Genomic DNA, 23438 nt, shown 5'->3' with positions numbered 1-23438 from the left:
ATATTCCTTTCCTCCCCTATCCATCTCTTTATTTTGCTTCAACCCTGTAGGTTTTCGTCCTATTTCAACATCTCCTGCTCATGCGTTGAGGTCCTGACCCATCATGGAGACCTCAACCTAGTTTTCTTTCCGCCATGCCGGAGATTTTTCCTCTAAGGAATGAAAGGAAGGACCTCAGTTAGGCTACTGGGACAAGGTTTGTGGAAGAAGAATAGAGGAGGAGGAGGAAAAACTGGAGAGAAGGAGGAGGAGGAGAAGAAGGAGGAGGAGGAGGAGGATGGCCCTTCTTCTGAGTTGACTTGGAGGAATCTGGGTGTAACTTATAAGGGGAGGACAGCCAGTTCTGAGGCAGTTCTCTTCTCCTCCTCCTCCTCAATCCTTCCTCAATCCTTCCTCAACCTGCTTCTTTCCTTCTTCTCTGTCCCACCACCAGCAGGATGGATCAGAACGGATCTTCTCAGAACCCAACGGTGATCTACATGGCTGAAGTGACAACGGGGCAAGGTCTTTCAACGGGGACTTCAGATTTGATCTCCATCACCTTGGTGGGCACCAACGGCGAAAGCCCCAAGAGGTATCTGGACCAGATTGGGATGACCTGCTCTCTAGGATCGGTAAGATTTGGGTTCAAGTCCCAAGAGAAGGAAGTTTGGGAGATGGTATCGTAGCTCCTGGAATGGGTTTCGGTCCAGAGGGAGACAGAGTAACAGAATAACAGAATTGAAAAGGACCTGGCAGGTCTTCTATAATAATCTATATCCTGTTTTTAAGCTTTACTAATTACCGTCGTCATTCTCCAATTACATTTTAGTAAATATATAGTTGGGATTTCAGGTATCCTTAATAATAGATTATTCATTGCGACTGATTTTTTTTCCCTATCGCAAATAGCTCTTCCTCTCTCTCTGTTACAACATAATTATCTTATTTAAAATAATAATGTAAGTCCTTAAATGAATGTTAAGTCCTTACATTATTAAAATAATCGTGTAAGTTTACACCTTCAAAGACTTATCAACTGTAATATCAGGAAATTCCCATCCTTCGTTCATAATTAAGTCAGACAAACTCTCTCTCTCTATTACAACATAATTATCATATTTAAAATTATAATGTAAGTCCAAAACATACATTTCTATTTTTAAACATATATTCTATCATTTCATCAATCTACATCTATAAAGTCTTTTTTACCCCCTAGAAGGTTTACTCCCTCAAATAATTATCAACTACAACAAGACTAAATTCACATCCACATTATTAAATCAGACAAAATCTCTAAGGCAGTGTTTCTCAACCTTGACAATTTTAAGGCATGTGGACTTCAACTCCCAGAATTCCACAGCCAGCATTGCTGGCTGTGGAATTCTGGGAGTTGAAGTCCACATGCCTTAAAATTGTCAAGGTTGAGAAACACTGCTCTAAGGCCTTTTTAACCCACCAAGTAACATTTTAGGTCACATTTAAACCTGACTCTAGCTTTCTTTCTGTGCCAAGCGGGTTCCCATATTAAAGCTTTTCGGTTATCAAACCTAAAGTTCGATCTTCTGAAGGGGGACCAGGTTCAATCTTCTTGAGATGATGCGCCTGCTGCTAGAGACAGGCTGGAATGTCTGGAGGTTGGGATGGAGCCTTCATCTACTAGAGTAGGGTGTCCAACCTTGGCCCCTTTAAGACTTGTGGACTTCAACTCCCAGAGGAGGAAGAGGTGGAGGAGGAGGAGGAGGAGGGGATGGAAATGGAGAAGGAGCAGGGAGAGGAGGAAGAAGAGGAGGAGGAAGAGGTGGAGGAGGGGATGGGAATGGAGGAGGGGAGAGGGAGGAAGAGGGGAGGAGGAGGGGGAGGGGGAAGGGGAGGAGGAGGGGGAGGGGGAAGGGGAGGAGGAGGGGGATGGAAAAGGAGGAAGAGGAGAGGGAAGGGCAGGGACAGGAGGGGCTAGGGGAGGAGGAGGAGGAGGGTGGAGGAGGAGGAGGAGGAGGAGGAGGAGGGGAATGGAGGAGGGGGAGGGGAGAGGAGGAAGAGGGGGAGGAAGAGGGGTCTGGAGGTTGGGATGGAGTCTTCATCTACTAGAGCAGGGTATCCAACCTTGGCCCCTTTAAGACTTGTGGACTTCAACTCCCAGAGGAGGAAGAGGTGGAGGAGGAGGAGGAGGAGGAGGGGATGGAAATGGAGAAGGAGCAGGGGGAGGAGGAAGAAGAGGAGGAGGAAGAGGGGGAGGAAGAGGGGTGGAAATAGAGAAGGAGCAGGGGAGGGGGAACAGGGATAGGAATGGAGGAGGGGGAGAGGGAGGAAGAGGGGAGGAGGAGGGGGGATGGAAGAAGAGGAGAGGGAGGGGCAGGGACAGGAGGGGCTAGGGGAGGAGGAGGAGGAGGAAGAGGTGGAGGAGGAGGAGGAGGGGATGGGAATGGAGGAGGGGGAGGGGGAGAGGGAGGAAGTGGGGGGAGGAGGGGGTGGAAATAGAGAAGGAGCAGGGGAGGGGGAACAGGGATGGGAATGGAGGAGGGGGAGAGGAAGGAAGAGGGGAGGAGCAGGGGGGATAGAAGAAGAGGGGGAGGAGGGGCAGGGACAGGAGGGGCTAGGGGAGGAGGAGGAGGAAGAAGAGGTGGAGGAGGAGGAGGAGGGGATGGGAATGGAGGAGGGGGAGGAGGAGAGGAGGAAGAGGGGGAGGAGGGGCAGGGACAGGAGGGGCTAGGGGAGGAGGAGGAGGAAGAAGAGGTGGAGGAGGAGGAGGAGGGGATGGGAATGGAGGAGGGGGAGGGGGAGAGGAGGAAGAGGGGGAGGAGGGGCAGGGACAGGAGGGGCTAGGGGAGGAGGAGGAGGAAGAAGAGGTGGAGGAGGAGGAGGAGGGGATGGGAATGGAGGAGGGGGAGGGGGAGAGGAGGAAGAGGGGGAGGAGGGGCAGGGACAGGAGGGGCTAGGAGAGGAGGAGGAGGAGGAGGAGGAGGAGGAAGAGGAGGAGGAGGAAAGGGAACTGGGGAAAGGAGAAAAGCGAAGGGCGAAGGGAAGAGGCTGGCTGGGGAATTCTGGGAGTGGAAGTCCACAAGGGACCAAGGTTGACCGAACACCTGGCAGGGCAACATGGACCACCCGTAACACCACCACATTTCTCCTCCTCCGGGGATCCCGACTCTCTCTCTCTCCTCGCTTCCCCAACAGGTGGCGGAGGTGGACATTCCATGCGACCGGGACTTGGGACCCATCTTGCTGATCCGCCTGCAGAAGGAGCCCTATTCCTGTTTCCCCGAGAGCAGCTGGTACTGCAGCAAGGTCCAAGTGACCAGTCCTCAAGGAGAGCTCTTCCGCTTCCCCTGCTACCAGTGGATCGAGGGTTACTGCACCGTCTCCTTCAGAGAAGGAACAGGTGAGTAGCTACGCTAGGTCGGAGGAGCAGACCTCGGGCGAGATGAGTGGGTCTTCGGCACTCCCACACTCCACTTACGACCACCGTGGAGCCCGACGTCTCTGTTGCTAAGCAAGACGGTTCTTAAGTGAGTGTTGTCCCATTTTAGGACCTTTCTGGCCACAGGGTGACTCAACTGGGGAAGATCGTGAGTGGTAGAAGGGCCTGGGGCTGGCTCTCCGGTGATGCACGCGTGGGAATGGTGACATTCCCTAGCTGGGTCATGAGATGTCTACAAGAACACCACCCAGCTCAGAGAGCACCAAGGACCCCACAGTCATCCTCCTCCTCTTCCTCCTCCTCCTCTTGCTGCTGCTGTCTCCACAATCCCCCCTCCCTTCCATCACTGCTTATGTTCCCTAGTCCAGGGCTTTTTAACCAGTGGTACGGGTACCCCCTGTGGTCCATTGGCACCTGGCAGGTGGTACACGAGCATCCTAGAAAAGGGGTAGCAGGGGAGGGGAATGACCTGAACCGGGGGCAGCACCGCACAAGCCTGAGCGAGAGACGGCTGGAGCTGCAGGGCTGTCAGGGCTCAGCGGAGGCACCAGGATCAGAAGAAGCGCCAATATATGAGCCGAGGTGGCGCAGCAGTTAGGGTGCAGTACTGCAGGCCACTTTAGCTGACTGTGTTCAGCAGGTCAGCGGTTCAAATCTCACCGGCTCAAGGTTGACTCAGCCTTTCATCCTTCCGGGGTAGGTAAAATGAGAACCCAGATTGTTGGGGGCAATGTAAATATATATATATATACATTGCTTACTGGTGTACACCGCTTAGAGAGTGCTTGCACTTAAAGCGGTATATAAGTCTCATAAATAAATAAGTCTCATAAATAAAATCAGCTGGAGCTCAGCACTGATCCTGGCGCTTCCGCTGAGCCCAGAAGAAGCACCAATCAGCTGGAATGTTGCAGCCTCTCCAGGCTCTTGTGATTGGACCCCTTGCTAGGCGACTGGTGGTCCTCGGATGTTGCCATATCCTAAAAGTGGTACAATGTGAAAAAGTTGAAAAGCCCTGCCCTCATTGGGTCATGAAACATCTGCAAGAAAACCACCCAGCTCAGAGAGTAACAAGGACCCCATTCTGCTTCTCCTCCTCCTCCTCCTGCTCCTGCTCCTCCTCCTCCTCCTCCTCCTCCTCCTCCTCCTTCCACAATCCCCTCTCCCTTCCATCACTGATGACGTTCCCTAGTTGGGTCATAAAATGTCTGGAAGAAAACCACCCAGCTTAGAGAATAACAAGGACCACATTCTCCTCCTCTTCCTCCTCCTCCTCTTCCTCCTCCTCCTCCTCTTCCCCTCCTCCTCCTCCTCCTCCTCCTCCTCTTCTTCCTCCTCCTCCTCCTCCCTTTTAGCACTGATTATGTTCCCTAGCTGTGTCATGAAACATCTGCAAGGAAACCACCCAGTTCAGAGAGCACCAAGGACCCCACAGTCCTTCTCCTCCTCCTCCTCCTCCTCCTGTCTCCACAATCCCCTCTCCCTTCCATCACTGATGACATTCCCTAGTTGGGTCATGAAATGTCTGCAAGAAAACCACCCAGCTCAGAGAGCACCAACGATCCCACCATTCAACCCTTGACCTACCTACTTTCGTCTCCTGCCTTCGCACCCTTCTCAGGGTTTAGCAGGGAACAGACCAGCCTCTTTGTCGACTGCTAGGAAGGTGCGTGGGAAGAAAACCAGGAACCGCCTCCCCCCTCGCACAGGTGCCGACATATCGGTTGTAAAGGGGAACCTGTCCCTTCGCCGGAGTTCCTTTCCACCTCTCCCTTGCTTTTTCAATAAAACTGGCTAAAGAAAACTCGCCGGGAATCGCAGGAGCCGGGATGGGCGTCTGGGCAAAGGAGAGGAGCCCAGGTGGGTCTTTTCCCTGATTCCCTGCCTTTTTTTTTTTTTTAAACCCTACAGCTCACAAGCCTTCGGACGACACTCACCCTCTTCAGCAGAGGCATCGCCAGGAGGAGCTGCAGCTGCAACAGCGCACATATGGGTGAGTCAGGAAGATGGTGGAGCCTTGGGAGTCATCGTTTTAAAACTCCAGCATCCCCCTTTGGGCCCATTGAGGCAAAGAGTTTCTCAATCTGGGCCATGTGAAATGGGTGGACTTCAACGCCCAGAATGCCCCAGCTAGCATTGCTGGCTGGGGCATTCTGGGAGTTGAAGTCCCCTCCCCCACCCCCACCCATGTTAAAGACGCCCAGGTTGTGAAAACCCAACTAGATGATCTCCAAGGTCCCTTCCAAGTCTTCCTCTCTATCAGTCTAACTCAGTGGTTCTCAACCTTTTTAATGCCGTGACCCCCAACCGGTCGTAAGTCGAGGACTACTCAACCGGTCGTAAGTCAAGGACTATTCTACTGGTGCAGCACTGTTTGCAGAATGGGACTTTTGGCGGGCTCAGCAGGGAAGAGACAGCCTGGACAATTCCTATTGGCTTTTGAAAGCCAATAGAATTAAACTCTATTCAAGAGAGTCTGTTCTATTGGCTTTCAAAAGCCAAGAGAATAAAAGGGAGTAGCACAGCTAAGGAAAAGGGGGGGAAAAATGGCAGACTGCGTTGTTTGGCAACCCCCGTGAAATGGTCGTTCGACCCCAAATGGGGTCCTGACCCACAGGTGGAGAACCACTGCTCTAACTCCTACGATTCCTCCCGGCTGCCATACAACCAATTGGAGAGGATGCTGGGAGTTGTAGTTTAGAGGGAGACCTATGAGGATCTCGGTCTTGATCAAGAGGGATAGAGAGCAGGGCTTTTCAACCTTTTCACCCACTGTACCACTTTTAGGATATGGCAACATCCGAGGACCATAGCAAGGTGTCCATAATTTGATGACCCCCCCCAAAAGGAAAAAAAGTGATAAAGTACAGGTAGTCCTCGACTTACAATGGTTCTCTTAGTGACTGTTAAAAGTTACAATGGCCCTGAAAAAAGTGCCCCCCAAGCCACAGCCGAGCAAGACACCTGCCTGCCCGCTCAGTGGCGCTCTTCCTCCTGTCCGAGGTTTCCATTGTTGTGAGGCATTTCTGTTGAGGATTGGCAGCGGGAGTGGGGTGGGGGGGGCTGTTTGGTTTTTATCCCCCCCCCCCCGTCTGCTGGGTGGTTGCAGCAGCTTTTGGTCCCTTCACATGACCCTGGGACACTGTGACCGTTATAAATATGAATCGGTTGCCAAGCATCTGAATGTCAATCACAAGACCCTGGAGAGGCTGCAACGTTCCAGCTGATCAGCGCTTCTTCTGGGCTCAGCGGAAGTGCCAGGATCGGTGCTGCTTTCCAACTGATTGGTGCTTTTTAAAGGCTCAGCAGAAGCTCCAGGATCAGTGCTGAGCTCCAGCTGGAGCCTGGCGCTGATCCTGATGCTTCTGCTGAGCCCTGACAGCCCTGCAGCTCCAGCCGTCTCTCGCTCAGGCTTGTGCAGTGCTGCCACCGGTTCAGCTCATTCCCCTCCCCTGCTACCCTTTTTCTAGGATGGTCACGTACCACCTGCCAGGTGCCAATGTACCACAGGTAGTACCCGTACCACTGGTTGAAAAGCCCTGATATATAGTATTTCTTAAATAACAACAACAACAACAACAACAATATCCAAAGCGCCTGAAGGCAGGACAAGAAGCAACGGATGGAAACTCATCAAGGAGAGAAGCAACCTGGAACTAAGGAGGAATTTCCTGACAGTTAGAACAATTAACCAGTGGAACTACCTGCCTCCAGAAGCGGTGAATGCTCCAACACTGGAAGTTTTTAAGAAGAGACTGGACAGCCATTTGTCCGAAATGGTATAGGGATACCTGCCTGAGCAGGGGGTTGGACTAGATGACCTCCAAGGTCCCTTCCAACTTTATTATTATTATTATTATTATTATTATTATTATTATTATTATTATTATTATTATCGATCATCGCACAGTCAACCAGATGTTCAGACTGGATTTGGCATTTTGTCTACCTATCGAGTTCTTACCCAGGACCTGGGATAGGCAGATGTGGATGTTTGATGGTATTACAGGTATCGTCGCAGGATGGAAGCAGTTTCTAGTAAGGCCGCCTTTTACAATTGACTAATAGCGAATTTGTCAATGCCAATGGTGTTCAAGTGGTGCTCCAGTTGTTTTGGGATTGCACCCAAGGAGTCTATTACTACCCTTGCTTGCTTTTGCCACAGTCTTTCTATTTCTATTTGTAGGTCTTTATATTTTGTTATCTTCTCCAGTTCTTTCTCTTCTATTCTGCTGTCTCCAGGCACTGCCACGTCCACTCTCCAGACTTTTTTGTCTTTCTTATCGACAATTGTTAAGTCTGGGGTGTTATGTTGCAGGTGCTTGTCTGTTTGAATTCTGAAGTCCCAGAGCAGTTTAATTTTATCATTTTTCTATGACTTTCTCTATTTTATGATCCCACCAGTTTTTGCTTACAGGCAAATGATATTTTTTGCAGATCTTCCAATGCACCATTGTTGCTACTTTGTCATGCCGCTGCTTGTAGTCAGTCTGTGCAATCTTCTTGCAACAGCTTACCAAGTGGTCCACTGTTTCTTCAGCTTCTTTGCATAGGCAGCACTTACTGTCTGTTGCTGTCTTCTCAATTTTGACTTTATATGCCTTTGTCCTTAAGGCTGGGTCTTGTGCAGCCAGAATTAGTCCCTCGGTCTCTTTCTTTAATTATTATTATTATTATCATTATCATCATCATTATTATACCAAGTTGCTAAATTAATCCACTGGGCATTGCGTAAAAAATACGACCTGCCTGTGTCCGAAAAGTTATGGGAACCTAGAGTGGAAAAAGTTGTCGAGAATGAGAGGGTGAAGATCTTCTGGGACTTTCGAATACAGACAGATCGCCATTTGGAACACAACACGCCGGATATCGCAGTTGTAGAGAACCAAAGCGTACAGCTGATTGACATCGCTGTATCAGAAGATGCCAGAGTTGAAGAAAAAAAATTACGAAATATCATGACCTGGCCATCGAAACTGTGCGATTATGGATGAAACGTGTCTAATGAATAAATAATAATAATAATGGTAATAATAATATAATAATAATAATAATAATAATAAAGTTGAGAGGGACCTTGGAGGTCATCTAGTCCAGCCCCCTGCTCAGGCAGGAAACCCTATACCATTTCAGACAAACAACAACAAAAATAACAATAATAATAATGGAGGTCATCTAGTCCAACCCCCTGCTCAGGCAGGAAACCCTATACCATTTCAGACAAACAACAACAACAACAACAACAACAACAATAATAATGGAGGTCATCTAGTCCAACCCCCTGCTCAGGCAGGAAACCGTATACCATTTCAGACAAATAACAATAAGAACAATAATAATAATAATAATAATAATGGAGTTCATCTAGTCCAACCCTCTGCTCAGGCAGGAAACCCTATACCATTTCAGACAAGTGTCTGGGGCCTTCCCAAGTTCTGGGACTACAGGACCCATCACCCTAAGCCACTGGGTCAAGATGGTGTAGTGGATCACTGTTTATTGCCCCAAAGCATCGCCGGAGTAAGCAGAGTGCGCTTTATTCTATTGAAGTAATAAATAATAATAATAATAAAGTTGGAAGGGACCTTGGAGGTCATCTAGTCCAACCCCCTGCTCAGGCAGGAATCCTCTCTCAATTGTTCTCGCAAAATATATGTACCAAGCTGTGTGTTGTCCACTTTGTCGGCAATTTGAAGAGGTGGGGACTCTGGGAGTTTATCTAAAACAGGGACAATTTCTCTGCACACAGGTGGAAGGAATACCTGCCCGGTATACCTTGGTGTTCTGACGTCGAATCAATTGTCAGAACTGAAGACAACATTACGTACTCCATCCCTAAGTCCACGGCCTTTTTCGGACGTTCAGCGACTTCGTAAGTGTCCGGGGTGGGTGGGCTTTACTAGCAAGTCCCCCCAGTAAGGGTCCCGTGGGCTGGGAAGCTACGCAGGATTGCTGAAGAGCTGGAGGGGAGACCACTAAGAGATGCCAGGGGCGGTTGGAGAGAGGGAGAGAGCCTCCTGCAGAAGGCAAAAGCCCAGCACCTCAGGGGTTCTTCTCCAGGGGGTCCTTAGGGAGGGAGAGAGAGAGAGAGAATTGATGGATAAGTAGGGTGGATGGATGGATGGATGGATGGATGGAGATAGATAGATATGGATAGATAGATAGATAGATAGATAGATAGATAGATAGATAGATAGATAGATGGATGGATGGATGGATGGATGGATGGATGGATGGATGGACGGACGGACGGACGGACGGACGGACGGACGGACGGGCAGGCAGGCAGGCAGGCAGGCAGACAGACAGACAGACAGACAGACAGATAGATAGATAGGGGTAGATGGATGGATGGATGGGTAGATAGATAGAGAGAATTGATGGATAAAGAGGATGGATGGAGAGAGAGAGAGAGAGAGAGATAGGGATGGATGGATGGATGGATTGATGGGTGGGTAGATAGATAGATAGAGAGATACGATATATTGATGTAGATACATAGATTAGATGATAGATGATAGATACAGAGAGACAGACAGACGGAGAGACTGACAGACAGACAGACAGACAGACAGACAGACAGACAGACAGACAGATAGATAGATAGATAGATAGATAGATAGATAGATAGACAGAAAGAGAGAGAGATATGATATATTGATGTAGATACATAGATTAGATGATAGATACACACACACACACACACAGAGACAGAGAGATGGATGGATAGATATAGAAACAGACAGATATAGCTAGATGGATGGATAAGATTATAGCCAGACATGCAAAACCATGAGGTCCCTGAAAGTGTATATATATCTATCCACCCATCCCTCCCTTCCTCCCGCCATCCACCCATCCACCTATCAATCCATCCATCCATCCATCCATCCATCCATCCATCCATCCATCCATCCACTTTTCATCCTCCATCCCTCCATCTTTCCATCCACCCACCCATCCACTCATCCATCTTTCCATCCACCCATCCCTCCATCCCACCGGACACCGAAGGTCTCCCAACTAAGTCCGCCAGGGGTCGCTCTCCCTCCTTCCTTTCCTTTTGAGCTTCTTCCCACCAAACGCTCCGTCTCTTCTTCTTCTTCTTCTCCTCCTTCTCCTCCCCGTCAGCCGCTTTGAGGCCAAAATGAAGGGCTTCCTCGACAGGCCTTACTCTTGGGAGAAGCTGGAGGACATCCGCAAAATCTTCTGGTTCCAGCACAATCCCGTCTCAGGTCAGTGATGGTACACAATGATACACTCACACCTCCCACAACTCCTTGCCCCAGAACCGGTAACGCCACTTTGCTCAAACCAGGTATAGCTTGTCTCTGGCAGAAGGTGTGACGTCTGCAGGTCTGAAAATAGGCTGGCTGGGGCATTCTGGGAGTGGAATTCCACCTGTCTTAAAGCATGCAGCCTGGGGCATTCTGGGAGTGGAAGTCCACCCCTCTTAAAGCAGGCTGGCTGGGGCATTGTGGGAGTTGAAGTCCACCCCTCTTAAAGCAGGCTGGCTGGGGCATTCTGGGAGTTGAAGTCCACCCCTCTTAAAGCAGGCTGGCTGGGGCATTCTGGGAGTGGAAGTCCACCCGTCTTAAAGCATGCAGCCTGGGGCATTCTGGGAGTGGAAGTCCACCCCTCTTAAAGCAGGTTGGCTGGGTGATTCTGGGAGCTGAAGTCCACCCCTCTTAAAGCAGGCTGGCTGGGGCATTCTGGGAGTGGAAGTCCACCCCTCTTAAAGCAGGCTGGCTGGGACATTGTGGGTGCTGAAGCCCACCCACCCATTGCCCAGTGTGAGAAACACCAGCTCTTTCTGTGGGGAAAGCTCCATTGGAGGAGAATCTGCCGATTGGGAACCTAGCCGTGTTGTACTACACCCTTCATCATCCTGGGCTCCCTCCCTTGGGCCTTTTTTTTTTTGCAGAGTACGTCTTTAAGCACTGGAAGGACGATGCTTTCTTTGGGTACCAGTTCCTGAACGGAATCCACCCCATGAAAATCCAGAAATGCACCACTATCCCGGAAAACTTCCCCGTGACCCAGGAAATGGTGGCAGGAACTTTGGGACAAACGACAACCCTACAGGAGGAACTGGAGGTGATTCTTTTCCCACCCTGGTGGTCTTCTAAGGCTCAGGGACAGACACACAAACATACACACCGCAGGTTGTGCCTGGGTGTGTGTAGGTGTGTGTGTGTGTGTGTGTGTGTGTGTGTGTGTGTGCGCGTCTCACTGTCAACAAATCCATCTTTAAAATGCTGAGCAGCTCTTGAGCAAGCATGTCAACCAAGGCTGATGAAAATGGCTTATAAGTACGACGCAGATCCAGTTGGTCCTCACCTTACGACTAGAATTGAGCCCAAACTTCCTTTTGCTAAGCCAGACAATTGACTTTGCCTGTCAGGAGGTCACAAAAGGGGATCATGTGACACACACACACACACACACACACACACACACACACACACACACACACCTGGGCCAGGGCGACCATCATAAATACGAACCAGTTGCCAAACGTCCAGAATCTCATCAGGTGACCACGGGGATGCTGATGGCCGTAAATGTGAAAAACGGGTCACTTTAAGTCGCCTTTTTTCGACCCCGTTGCAAATTCAAAAGGTCACACACATACACAAAAAAAACACCCAGTTGTAAGTCCAGGAATTCTCTGTGCTGCTCTTTGTGTGCGACTTTCACAACACCTTCTTTTTTTTCTTGAGATATGTCACTCAGAAACAAACCAAACACTTTCTTGTGCATCTTTTTAAACCTTTTTTAATAGAATAGAATAGAATAGAAAATATAGAATAGAAAATATAGAATAGAATAGAATAGAAACAAACAAAACAAACAGAACACTTTTTGTGCCTCTTTTTTAACCCAATAAGCGAGGTGCCGATCCATTTGTTATCCCCAAAAGGTGCTATTTTTTTTCAGGAGGCAAATAGACTTTTTTTTTGTTTTTCCTTTGAAGATGTTTCGCTTCTCATCCCAGAAGCTTCTTCGGCTTTGACTGGATGGTGGGGCATGGAAGGATTTATATCCTGCCAGACAGCTGGTCATTTGCATCCTTTTAGAGGGTTGTTGAGGGCACCTGAGGTTTACCTGTGTCCTCAGGGTCACCTGAGTGGTGCAAATCACATCCTCTATCTCCAGTCTACAACACAGTCCTTTCAGCAGTTCCAAGAAGGCTCCATGCTTCATTTGCACCACTCGAGTGAATAGAATAGAACAGAACAGAACAGAACAGAACAGAATAGAATAGAATAGAATAATAAAACAAGGAATAGGATAGAATAGAATAGAATAGAATAATAAAACAAGGAATAGAATAGAATAGAATAGAATAGAATAGAATAGAATAGAATAGAATAGAATAGAATAGAATATATGAAATGGGAATAGAATAGAATAGAATAGAATAGAATAGAATAGAATAGAATAGAATAGAATAGAATAGAAAATATGAAATGGGAATAGAATAGAATAGAATAGAGTAGAATAGAATAGAATAGAATAGAATAGAATAGAATAGAATAGAATAGAATAGAATAGAATACAATATGGAATGGTATACAATATGGAATGGAATAAGAATAGAATAGAATAGAATAGAATAGAATAGAATAGAATAGAATAGAATAGAATAGAATAGAATAGAATAGAATAGAAAATATGAAATGGGAATAGAATAGAATAGAGTAGAGTAGAATAGAATAGAATAGAATAGAATAGAATAGAATAGAATCTGGAAGGGACTTTAGAAGTCTTCTAGTCCAGCCCCCTGTTCAAGCAGGAGAACCTATACTGTCTCAGACAAGTGAATGTAGCGTCTTCTTGAAAACCTCCAGTGATGGAGCGCCCACGATTTCTGGTGGCCAGCTGTTCCACTGGTTAATTGACCTCACTGTCAGGAATCTTCTCCTTAATCCCAGGTTGCTTCTCTCCTTGATGAGTTTCCAGCCATTGTTTCTCGTCCTGCCTTCTGGTGCTCTGGAGAATAAGTTGACCCCCCTCTTTTTGAGGCAGCCCCCCAAATACTGGAATACTGCTAATTTTTTATTCATTTTTTTATAGAAAGGAACCATCTACTTGGTGGACTACAAGGTCCTCGAGAACGTCCCCACTACTTTATTAAACAACCAGATGCAATATATTGCTGCTCCTATCTGTCTGCTCCATCAAAAACCCAGCGGAGAACTTCTCCCTCTGGCTATCCAGGTACGTCCATCATTTTTAAAGACCCCATCAGGTAAAGGCAGGTGCCTGCCTGAGGAATTCTGGGAGTTGAAGTCCACGAGTCATCAAAGGGCCCTAGTTCCCTCACGCTGGCTGAGGAATTCTGGGAATTGAGGTCCATGAGTCATCAAAGGGCCACAGTTCCCTCACGCTGGCTGAGGAATTCTGGGAGTTGAAGTCTACGAGTCATAAAAGGGTCATAGTTCCCTCAGGCTGGCTGAGGAATTCTGGGAGTTGAAGTCCACAAGTCTATTACCCTTTGAGGCCTTGTGGACTTCAACTCCCAGAATTCTTCAGCCAGGGTGCCTGGCTGAGGAATTCTGGGAGTTGAAGTCCACAAGTCCTCAAAGGGCCAAGTCTGAAGACCCCTGGGTAAAGGAATCCTGGGCAGGACCCCCCCAGAGTCCCTCCTGCCAATAGAGGGAGTCCTCAATTTACGACCACAGTTGGGAGGGCATCAGCATTTCCGTCGCTAAGCAAGGCAGTTGTTACGCAAGCCAGGCCCAACTCCACGACTTTCCTTGCAAAAGTGGTTAAGCAAATGCCATTGTTTGACGAATTGCATGGCCGTTAAGCGAGGCTGGCTTTTTTCACTGATGGCCAGGAAGGTGGCAATTGTGAGTGTATAAATACACGGCCCTTTGCCAGGCATTTGAAATCTAACCATTGGACCAAGGCGCACCCCCCCCCCCGTTGATTTTGCTGGTCAGACTGGTGCAGAAGAGGATCGTGTGAACCTGGCATGTTGTAACCATCATAAATTCAAGTAACCGGATTTTGATCACATAACTGTAGCGAAGCTTTGATGGTCGTAACTGCGAGGACCGATGGCAAGTGCGTGCATGAGGACCGGTTGTAAGTGTGAAGACTGATCCTAAGTGTGAGGACCGGCCGTAAGTGCGTGGACCGATCGTAAGTGCGAGGACCGATCGTAAGTGCGAGGACTGGCCATAAGTGTGAGGACCGGCTGTAAGTGGGCGGACTGGTTGTAAGTGTGAGGACCGGCCATACATGTGAGGACCTCTCCTCAGTGCGAGGACTGGTTGTAAATACGAGGACCTGTCATAAGTGTACTTTCTGACAGTTAGAACAATTAACCAGTGGAACCACCTGCCTCCAGAAGCGGTGGATGCTCCAACACTGGAAGTTTTTAAGAAGAGCCGTTTGTCCGAAATGGTATACGGTTTCCTGCCTGAGCAGGGGGTTGGACTACATGACCTCCAAGGTCCCTTCCAACTTTATTATTATTATTATTATTATCAATCATCGCACAGTCAGCCAGATGTTCAGACTGGACTTGGCACTTTGTCTACCTATCGAGTCCTTACCCAGGACCTGGGATAGGCAGATGTGGATGTTTGATGATATTACAGATATCGTCGCAGGATGGAAGCAGTTCCTAATAAGGCCGCCTTTTGCAATTGACTAATAGCGAATTTGTCAATGCCAATGGTGTTCAAGTGGTGCTCCAGTTGTTTTGGGATTGCACCCAAGGAGCCTATGACTATTTGTACTACCCTTGCTTGCTTTTGCCACAGTCTTCTATTTCTATTTGTAGGTCTTTGTATTTTGATATCTTCTCCAGTTCTTTTTCTTCTATTCTGCTATCTCTCAGGCACTGCCACGTCCACTATCCAGACTTTTTTGTCTTTCTTATCGACAATTGTTAAGTCTGGGGTGTTATGTTGCAGGTGCTTGTCTGTTTGAATTCTGAAGTCCCAGAGCAGTTTAATTTTATCATTTTCTATGACTTTCTCTATTTTATGATCCCACCAGTTTTTGCTTACAGGCAAATGATATTTTTTGCAGATCTTCCAATGCACCATTGTTGCTACTTTGTCATGCCGCTGCTTGTAATCAGTCTGTGCAATCTTCTTGCAACAGCTTACCAAGTGGTCCACTGTTTCTTCAGCTTCTTTGCATAGGCGGCACTTACTGTCTGTTGCTGTCTTCTCAATTTTGACTTTGTATGCATTTGTCCTTAAGGCTTGGTCTTGTGCAGCCAGAATTAGTCCCTCGGTCTCTTTCTTCAATTTTCCTGCTCTTAGCCATTGCCAGGTTTTATTATTATCTGCTTTCCCAGCTATTTTTTTATGTATTGGCCATGTAGTGCTTTGTCTTCCCATGCCTCTATTCTGTTCTTCATTTGGTCTTTCTTGTAGGCCAGTTTGGTCTCTCCAGTAGTTAGTAAGCCTTCCTGATATACTAATTTCAGTGCATCTTCATCATTGTTCTTCAGATATTCTTCCAAAGCCATTTTTTCTTCTTCAACCATCTGATGTACTTGTAGCATTCCACGCCCACCTATTTGCCGTGGAATGCTATTATTATGTGCATGGACTGCTCATCTGAGGACTGATTATAAGTGCAGTCATAAGTGTATGGACCGGTTGTAAGTACGAGGACTGGCCGTAAGTCACCTTTTTTTCTCAGTGCCGTGGCCGCTTGGAGCAGCCGCTAAGGGAAACGGGCTCCCTCTGAGTCAGGCCGGTTCTCCATCTGGGAGCAGAGGTCTTCTCCAAGCTGAATGTCCCGCTTTGTCCCTCAGCCGGTCCCAACCTCTTCCTCCCGTCTCCCCCTCAGCTCAGCCAGCATCCTGGTCCTCAGAGTCCCATCTTCCTACCCACCGACGATGAGTGGCTGTGGACCTTAGCCAAGACCTGGGTGCGAAACGCCGACTTCCACACCCACGAGGACATCGCCCACCTGCTGCGCAGCCACATGCTGTCCGAGGTCTTCGCGATGGCCACCCTGAGGACCCTCCCCATGTGCCACCCCTTGTACAAGGTGGGAGTCCTGAGGCGGGCTGGGTGGAGGCGACGCTCGGCAGAAGAGCAGGTCCCCCCAATGGTGGGTAGCTCAAGTAACCACGGTTTTCTTCCTCCTTCCCTGCTCCAGCTTCTGATCCCCCACATGTGTTATTCCATCTACGTCGATGTGTTGGCGAGGTCCTTCCTCATCAGCCGAGGTGGCATCTACGATCAGGTAAAACTGGGCTCAGCATGATGGACTCGGTGGAAAAAGGGGCCGAGTTAATCCTGCAGGACCCAACATCGGTAGTCCTCGACTTACAAGCCAGCATTTCCATTGATAAGCAAGAGCTGGTTTGGTGAGTTGCACTCAATCGGACACCCTTTCTTGTGCCGTGGCTGTTCAACAAATTATTGCTGTCGTTAAGTGAACCCTGTGGTTGTTAAGTGAATCCAGTCCTCCCCCTCCCCACACACTGACTTTGTTGGCTGGGAAGCTCCCAAACCGCGATCACGGATCCCCCGGCTTGCTACAGCCGCCATAAATGCATGCTGTTCACCAAGTGTCCAAATTTGGATCACCTGGCCGTGGGGTGGGTGGGCGGGCGTTGTGACGGTCGTAAGGGTGAGGACTGGTCATAAGTCACCATTTTCAGTGCTGTTGGTCGCTAAAAAAAAGGAGACCTTGTATAGGGTTTCCTGCCTGAGCACGAGGTTGGACTAGATAACCTCCAAGGTCCCTTCCGAGTCTTATTCTTCCTTCCTTCCTCCCTCCCTCCCTCCCTCCCTGGAAGTTTTTAAGAAGAGACTGGACAGCCATTTGTCCGAAATGGTACTACAGGATTTCCTCCCTGAGCAGGGGGTTGGACTAAATGACCTCCAAGGTCCCTTCCAACTTGATTATTATTATTAGTAGTAGTAGTATGGATGGAGGAGCTACAAGGAAGATGAAAGGGAGGAAATGGACAGCCTGTCAGTGGGAATGTCACCTGTCTCTTTCGACCGGACCCTCCTCAAGCTGGTCCACAGGCAGTAGGTCAAAAAAGTCAACATGGTGGCCACCACGAAGCCTCCCCCCATTCCTTTTCTGCTTCCTTAACTTCTGCTTTCTTAGAGTTTGGATGATAAGGCTTCATTTTCCCTTTTCTGACCCACCTGGGATATTTCTGGCTTTCTTCTTTGATATGAAATATCAAAATGTAATAAAAAAAATGTGATCATCCGGAAATATGAGCCAGCCAGGTGCGGCAGCAGCTCAAAAAGCCAACACAATCCTAGTCTGTTTAACAGAGCAGGGGGTTGGACTAGAAGACCTCCAGGGTCCCTTCCAACTCTATTATTATTATTGTTGTTGTTGTTGTTGTTATTATTATTATTATTATTATCCAGTTTTCGTCACCACGATATAAAACAGATGTTGAGTGCAGAGAAAAGCAACAAAGATGATGAGGGAGCTGGAGGCTAAAAGATATGAAGAACTGTGGCAGGAATTGGGTATGTCTAGTGAAAGAAAGAAAGAAAGAAAGAAAGGAAGGAAGGAAGGAAGGAAGGAAGGAAGGAAGGAAGAAAAGAAAAGAGAGAGGAAATAAAGAAAGAAAAAAGAAAGAAAGAAAAAGAAAAGAGAAGAAAAAGAGAGAAGAAAGAAAGAAAGAAGGAAGGAAGGAAGGAAGGAAGGAAGGAAGGAAGGAAGGACGGACTAGGGGTGACATAGCAATATTCCAATAATTGAGGGGCTGCCCCACAAAAGAGGGAGTCAAGCTCTTCTCCAAAGCGCCTGAAGGCAAAGACAAGAAGCAACGGATGGAAACCAATCAAGGAGAGAAGCAACCTGGAACTGAGTAGAAATTTCCTGTCAGTTGGCACCGTTAATCAGCGGAACCACCTGCCACCAGAAGTTGCGGGTGCTCCAACACTGGAGGTCTTTAAGAAGAGTCTGGACAGCTGTTTGTCTGGAATGGACTAGGGTCACCTGCTTAAGCAGGGGGCTGGACTAGAGGACCTCAAATGATCCCTCCCAACTCTGCTACTCTGCTTTCTTTTCACAGGCCGTTGCCACCGGGCACCAGGGACTAGCGGTGGTTCTCCAGAGAGGCCTGGCGGAAATGACCTACACGCAGCTTTGCCTTCCGGATGACATCGAAGCCCGGGGGGTGGGCTGCCTCCTCCAGTACTACTACAGGGACGATGGCTTGAAGATCTGGGAGGCCATCCAGAGGTGAAGGAGCTTGGCCAAACCTTCTCCACCTTCAGGTCATCCTCAACTGGGGAAGGGCCGTGGGGAAGGGGCTACAAACCAGCCAGGATCCTCCACCATCATAGTTTAACCTGATTAATGTGGGGTTGCAAGGGTGCTGGATTCGAGTCTCGCACAAGAGGTTTGGAGCCAGGGGTTTCGGCCCCCTCGCTGCGTCTGGAGGCTCTCAAGGTTGAAATGAGGGGTCCTTGGCCGTCTCTGAGCTTGGCTGTTTTCTTGCAGACGTTTCATGACCCAACTAGGGAACATCATCAGGGCTGATGGTCACCATCAAGCTTGTATATAAAAGAGAAGAAACTCCACCCCCTTCTAGCACTGATGACATCTAGTTGGGTCATGAGACGTCTGCAAGAAAACCACCCAGCTCAGAGAGCACCAAGGACCTCACAGTTCTCCTCCTCCTCCTCCCCCCCTCCTCCTCTTCCTCCTCCTCCTCTTCCTCCTCCTCCTCCTCCTCCTCCTCCCTTGTAGCACTGATGATGTAAGCAAGTTGGGTCATGAGACGTCTAAAGGGAAACCATGCGGCTCAGAGAGCACCAAGGACCCCACATTCCTCCTCCTCCTCCTCCTCCTCCTCCTCACGCAACCCCCCTCCCTTCTAGCACTAGTTGGCTCAGGGACCCCTCCCCCCTAACCTTCCCTACTGCTTGGGTGGGGAAAAGGAGCCAGCAGCTCAGCCCCCTTGGCTGGGACAGACCCTCCTCTTCCTCTTCCTCCCTCCCCGCAGCTTCGTCTCGGGCATCGTGGGACTCTACTACAAGAGCGACTCCGAGGTGCAGGGAGATGGTGAGCTGCAGTCCTGGGTGGCCGAGATCTTCGCCAAAGGCTTCCTGAGCAGAGAGACCTCAGGTACATCCCACTCTTGGGAAGTTTGGTCCCACCCTTTCCTGGTGGCCTCCTTTCCACCCTGTACAATACAGGCAGTCCTGGGCTTTCCTCCGTTCCTTTAGCGACCGTTCCGAGTTGCAGCAGCGCCAAAAAACGGATCCAGTGAGTTTTGTGCCATGTTAGGACCTTTCCCCCCCCCACGGTCGTTAAGCGAAACACTGCAGCAGTTAGGAGAATCGGTCAGTCGTTAAGTGAAGCAGGCTTCCTCCTCGACTTTGGATCACGTGACCATGGGACTCCCTCCGCATCATGGCTTGGTCTCCCTTCCCTTTTTCCTCTGGGGAATCTCAGCTGGGCCCAACCCTCCCCCTTTCCCTCCAGGCGTCCCTTCCGCCCTGCACTCCGTCCCGGAGCTCATCAAGTACCTGACCATGATCGTCTTCTCCTGCTCCGCTCACCACGAGGCCGTCAACGGAGGGCAGGTGGGTGAGGCTCCTCGGGGTCTTCCCAGGAGGGGGGGAAGGGGGCTGGTCGCCAGCAGGACCAGGTGACCCTGGAGTTTTCCATCCGTCAATTCTCCCTTCCTTCCTTCCTTCCTTCCTTCCTTCCTTCCTTCCTTCCTTCCTTCCTTCCTTCCTTCCTTCCTCTCTTCCTCCCTCCCTTATTCCAATCTCCTTCCTTTCTTCATTCCTTCCTTCCTTCCTTTCTCTCTTCCTCCCTCCCTTCTTATTCCTTTCTCCCTCCGTTTCTCCCTCCCTTCTTATTCCAATCTCCTTCCTTCCTTCCTTCCTTCCTTCCTTCCTTCCTTCCTTCCTCTCTTCCTCCCTCCCTTCTTATTCCAATCTCCTTCCTTCCTTCCTCCCTCCCTCCCTCTCTCCCTTCCTCCCCTCCTTCCATGGCCCTGTGACGGATGCCATCTTGACTTTTTTGACCACCCCCCTTCCTTCCTTCCTTCCCCTCCCATCTACTTCCTCCCTCCCACTTCTTCCCTTCCTGTCCCTCTGTCCTTTCTTATTCCTTCTTTATTTCCTTCCTTCCTCCCTCCCTTCCTCTCCCTCCCTCCCTTTCCCATCTACTTCCTCTCTCTCTTCTTCCCTCCCTCCCATTTCCTTCCTTCCTTCATCCCTCCCTCCCTTCTTATTCCAATCTCCTTCCTTCCTTCCTTCCTTCCTTCCTCCCTCCCTCCCTCTCTCTCTCCCTTCCTCCCCTCCTTCCATGGCCCTGTGACGGATGCCATCTTGACTTTTTTGACCACCCCCCTTCCTTCCTTCCTTCCCCTCCCATCTACTTCCTCCCTCCCACTTCTTCCCTTCCTGTCCCTCTGTCCTTTCTTATTCCTTCTTTATTTCCTTCCTTCCTCCCTCCCTTCCTCTCCCTCCCTCCCTTTCCCATCTACTTCCTCTCTCTCTTCTTCCCTCCCTCCCATTTCCTTCCTTCCTTCATCCCTCTCTCTTTTCTTATTCCCAATTCTTCCCTCCCTCCCTTCCATGGCCCTGTGATGGCCGCCATCTTGACTTTTGTTTTTTTTAACAAAATTTTATTAAATTTATATAGGTAAGGAAAAGTAGGAACAATACAGGTATGGTAAAGGGAGGGGTAAATGGAAAGGGGGAGGGGAAGGAAATAAGACATTAGGGTAAAATAAGGATAAGTACAATCACATATTTCAACAAACAAGCCACCATCCAGTTCATAATAATGAGTAAATATCATATTCAATCACTTTTAACAAAGCTTAAACTGGAACATATTAAAAACAATTAGTAAACAAATACGTCGATCTATTAAGTAAACACTACCGATAAGATCTAAAAAAAAAAAAAATACTCCTGACAATCAAAAGTAACCAATGAAAAATCAGGAAATCAGGAAAAGTAATTGTATCATCAAGATGGTAGTCGGCACTCGATTAAAAATCAGTCATCTATTCTAAAATGTTGAATCCTTCAAGTTCTAACGTGCCATTTTGACTTTTTTGACCCAATCCTGTGGAAACACACACCCCTTTTCCCCCACCACGTCAATATAATCCGGCAGGCGGGAACTTCTTCTGCGCAGCTGTTTTGGGTCCTCCCAAGAAATTGCTTTCTCTTCCTGTCTTTCTTCTCCTTTCCTTCCATTTTCCCGCTCGTCTATTTTAATTCGTGCATGGACGTGTTTTTTTTTTTTAATTGAAAAGTTTTATACAAATTTTGATACAATACAATATGAAATCCCCCCCCACCTCCCCCGTCCCATACCCTCCCCCCTTACTTCCCAGAGCTGATTACAGGGTTTAAAAAAAGAAATAAACAAACAAATTCTAAGAAAACTTATCCAACTATACAAAAGAAGAAGAAGAAAAAAAACCCTATAATGCTTTAACTCAAATACAAAAGGAAGATTTCAAACAAAAACATAATTAACAATATAAATAATGCCCATTTTAAACTTTAAGTGATTCAAAAACTAAGTAATACTTTCTAATCCCATATTTATTCTGTACAAAATTTATCCCTCTTCTCCAAACCGAGATGTATCTTTCTTGTGAGTGATCCTTCAAATAAGCAGAAATTTGAGCCATTTCTGCTAGATTAGAAACTTTAAATTAAGTAACCATTCTTCGACAGTAGACAAGGAATCTTTCTTCCAATATTGTCCAACCAATAAGCATGGACGTTTTTGAGCTTTTCGACTCGTTCCGAGGACGGCCTGGAATAAAACCCGGGTTTGGTCCACCTTCAGCTCGCCCCCAACTCACCACCACAGCCCAGCCTGAAACCTCCGTCGCTAAGCGAGACAATGGATGAGGGAGTTTTGCCCCACTCAATGGCCTTTCGAGTCGCTAAGGGAATCCCTGCAGGCGTTCAGTTAGTCGGACGGCCATTAAGTGGATCTGCTTGTGTCGGAAGGCTGCCAAAAGGGGGGGGAATCCCGTCATAAATACGACCGTCATAAATACGAGTCAGTGGCCAAGCGTCCAGATTCCGATCCCGTGGATGGTGGGAGAGGCTGCGACGGTCGTAAGCCTGAGAAACGCTCCCTGGTGACTTTGGCGAGTCGCTAAGTGAAACCATCGTAAGTCGAGGATTCCCTGCACAGTATTTCCTTGCTGGGCGTTTTTTTAATCTTAATTTTCCTGCACGTGGAAAATCAAGCGGGATGAAATGGCGGGCCAGACGTTTCTCCCTTCCTTCTCACGCTCTTCTTCTCCTCCTCCTCTCCGGGCGGAAGTTTGAGATGGGGGCCTTCATGCCCAACCTGCCTTCGTCCATGAGGAAGCCCCCTCCCCAGGCGAAGACCCCCATCACCCTGCAGGAATTCCTGGACACCATCCCGGAGATGAACGTGACTAGCGAGGTGCTCTCCGTCCTCTGGGTGCTGCGGAACGAGAGCCTGGACATGGTGAGCCTCCTCCTCCTTTTTCCCTCTCCTTTCTTCCTTCCCTCCTTCTTTCCTTCCCTCCCTCCCTCTTTCTTTCTTTCTTTCCTTCTTTGTTTTCTTTCTTTTTTTCTTGTTTCCTTCCTTGTTTTCTGTCTGTTTTCTTTTTCTATTTCTTTTTTTCGTTCTTTCTTTCATTCTTTCTTTTTTCTCCTTTCTTTCTTTTCTTTCTTTCTTTTTCTTTCTCTCTTCTTTCTTAATTTCTTTTTTTCTTCTCTCTTTTGTTTTCTTTCTTTTATTTTCTTTTTTCTCCTTTCTCTTTTCTTTCTTTCTTCCTTTCTTTCCCTTTCCTTCCTTTTGTCCCTTCCTTCCTTTCTCTCTCTCTCTCTTTCATTCTTTCTTTCATTCTTTCTTTCTTCCTCTCCTCCTCTCTTCTGTCTTCTTTTCTTTCCTTCTTTGTTTTCTTTCTTTTTTTCTTGTTTCCTTTCCTGTTTTCTGTCTTTTGTTTTCTTTTTCTATTTCTTTTTTTCATTCTTTCTTTCATTTTTTTCTTTTTTCTCCTTTCTTTCTTTCTTTCTCTCTCCTTTCTTAATTTCTTTCTTTC

General features: G+C 48.2%; 1 protein-coding gene across 2 annotated transcripts in view; it reads left to right on the top strand.

Moving 5' to 3' along the window:
• The window catches only part of LOC120305742 (hydroperoxide isomerase ALOXE3-like), a 39595-nt gene that overhangs the window by 12037 nt on the left and 4120 nt on the right, over positions 1 to 23438 (top strand). The window contains exons 2-15 of one of the 2 annotated variants that reach the window (XM_039337998.1): positions 51 to 196; positions 437 to 614; positions 3157 to 3361; positions 5312 to 5393; positions 9150 to 9272; positions 10532 to 10635; positions 11325 to 11497; positions 13481 to 13624; positions 16226 to 16429; positions 16541 to 16627; positions 18438 to 18607; positions 19374 to 19495; positions 19856 to 19956; positions 22688 to 22858. In XM_039337998.1, coding sequence (XP_039193932.1) covers positions 438 to 614; positions 3157 to 3361; positions 5312 to 5393; positions 9150 to 9272; positions 10532 to 10635; positions 11325 to 11497; positions 13481 to 13624; positions 16226 to 16429; positions 16541 to 16627; positions 18438 to 18607; positions 19374 to 19495; positions 19856 to 19956; positions 22688 to 22858 — 1863 coding nt within the window. In that variant the 5' untranslated portion in view covers positions 51 to 196; position 437. Of the gene's footprint in view, positions 1 to 50; positions 197 to 433; positions 615 to 3156; positions 3362 to 5311; positions 5394 to 9149; positions 9273 to 10531; positions 10636 to 11324; positions 11498 to 13480; positions 13625 to 16225; positions 16430 to 16540; positions 16628 to 18437; positions 18608 to 19373; positions 19496 to 19855; positions 19957 to 22687; positions 22859 to 23438 lie in introns of both variants that reach the window. The other variant, XM_039337997.1, reaches the window with a different exon arrangement.

The sequence above is a fragment of the Crotalus tigris genome, unplaced genomic scaffold, assembly GCF_016545835.1.
Source record: "Crotalus tigris isolate CLP2741 ecotype Arizona unplaced genomic scaffold, ASM1654583v1 scf7180000017690.20705106771:4171800, whole genome shotgun sequence".
Classification (NCBI taxonomy): domain Eukaryota; kingdom Metazoa; phylum Chordata; class Lepidosauria; order Squamata; family Viperidae; genus Crotalus; species Crotalus tigris.
This window is presented reverse-complemented; position numbering and strand designations above follow the sequence as displayed.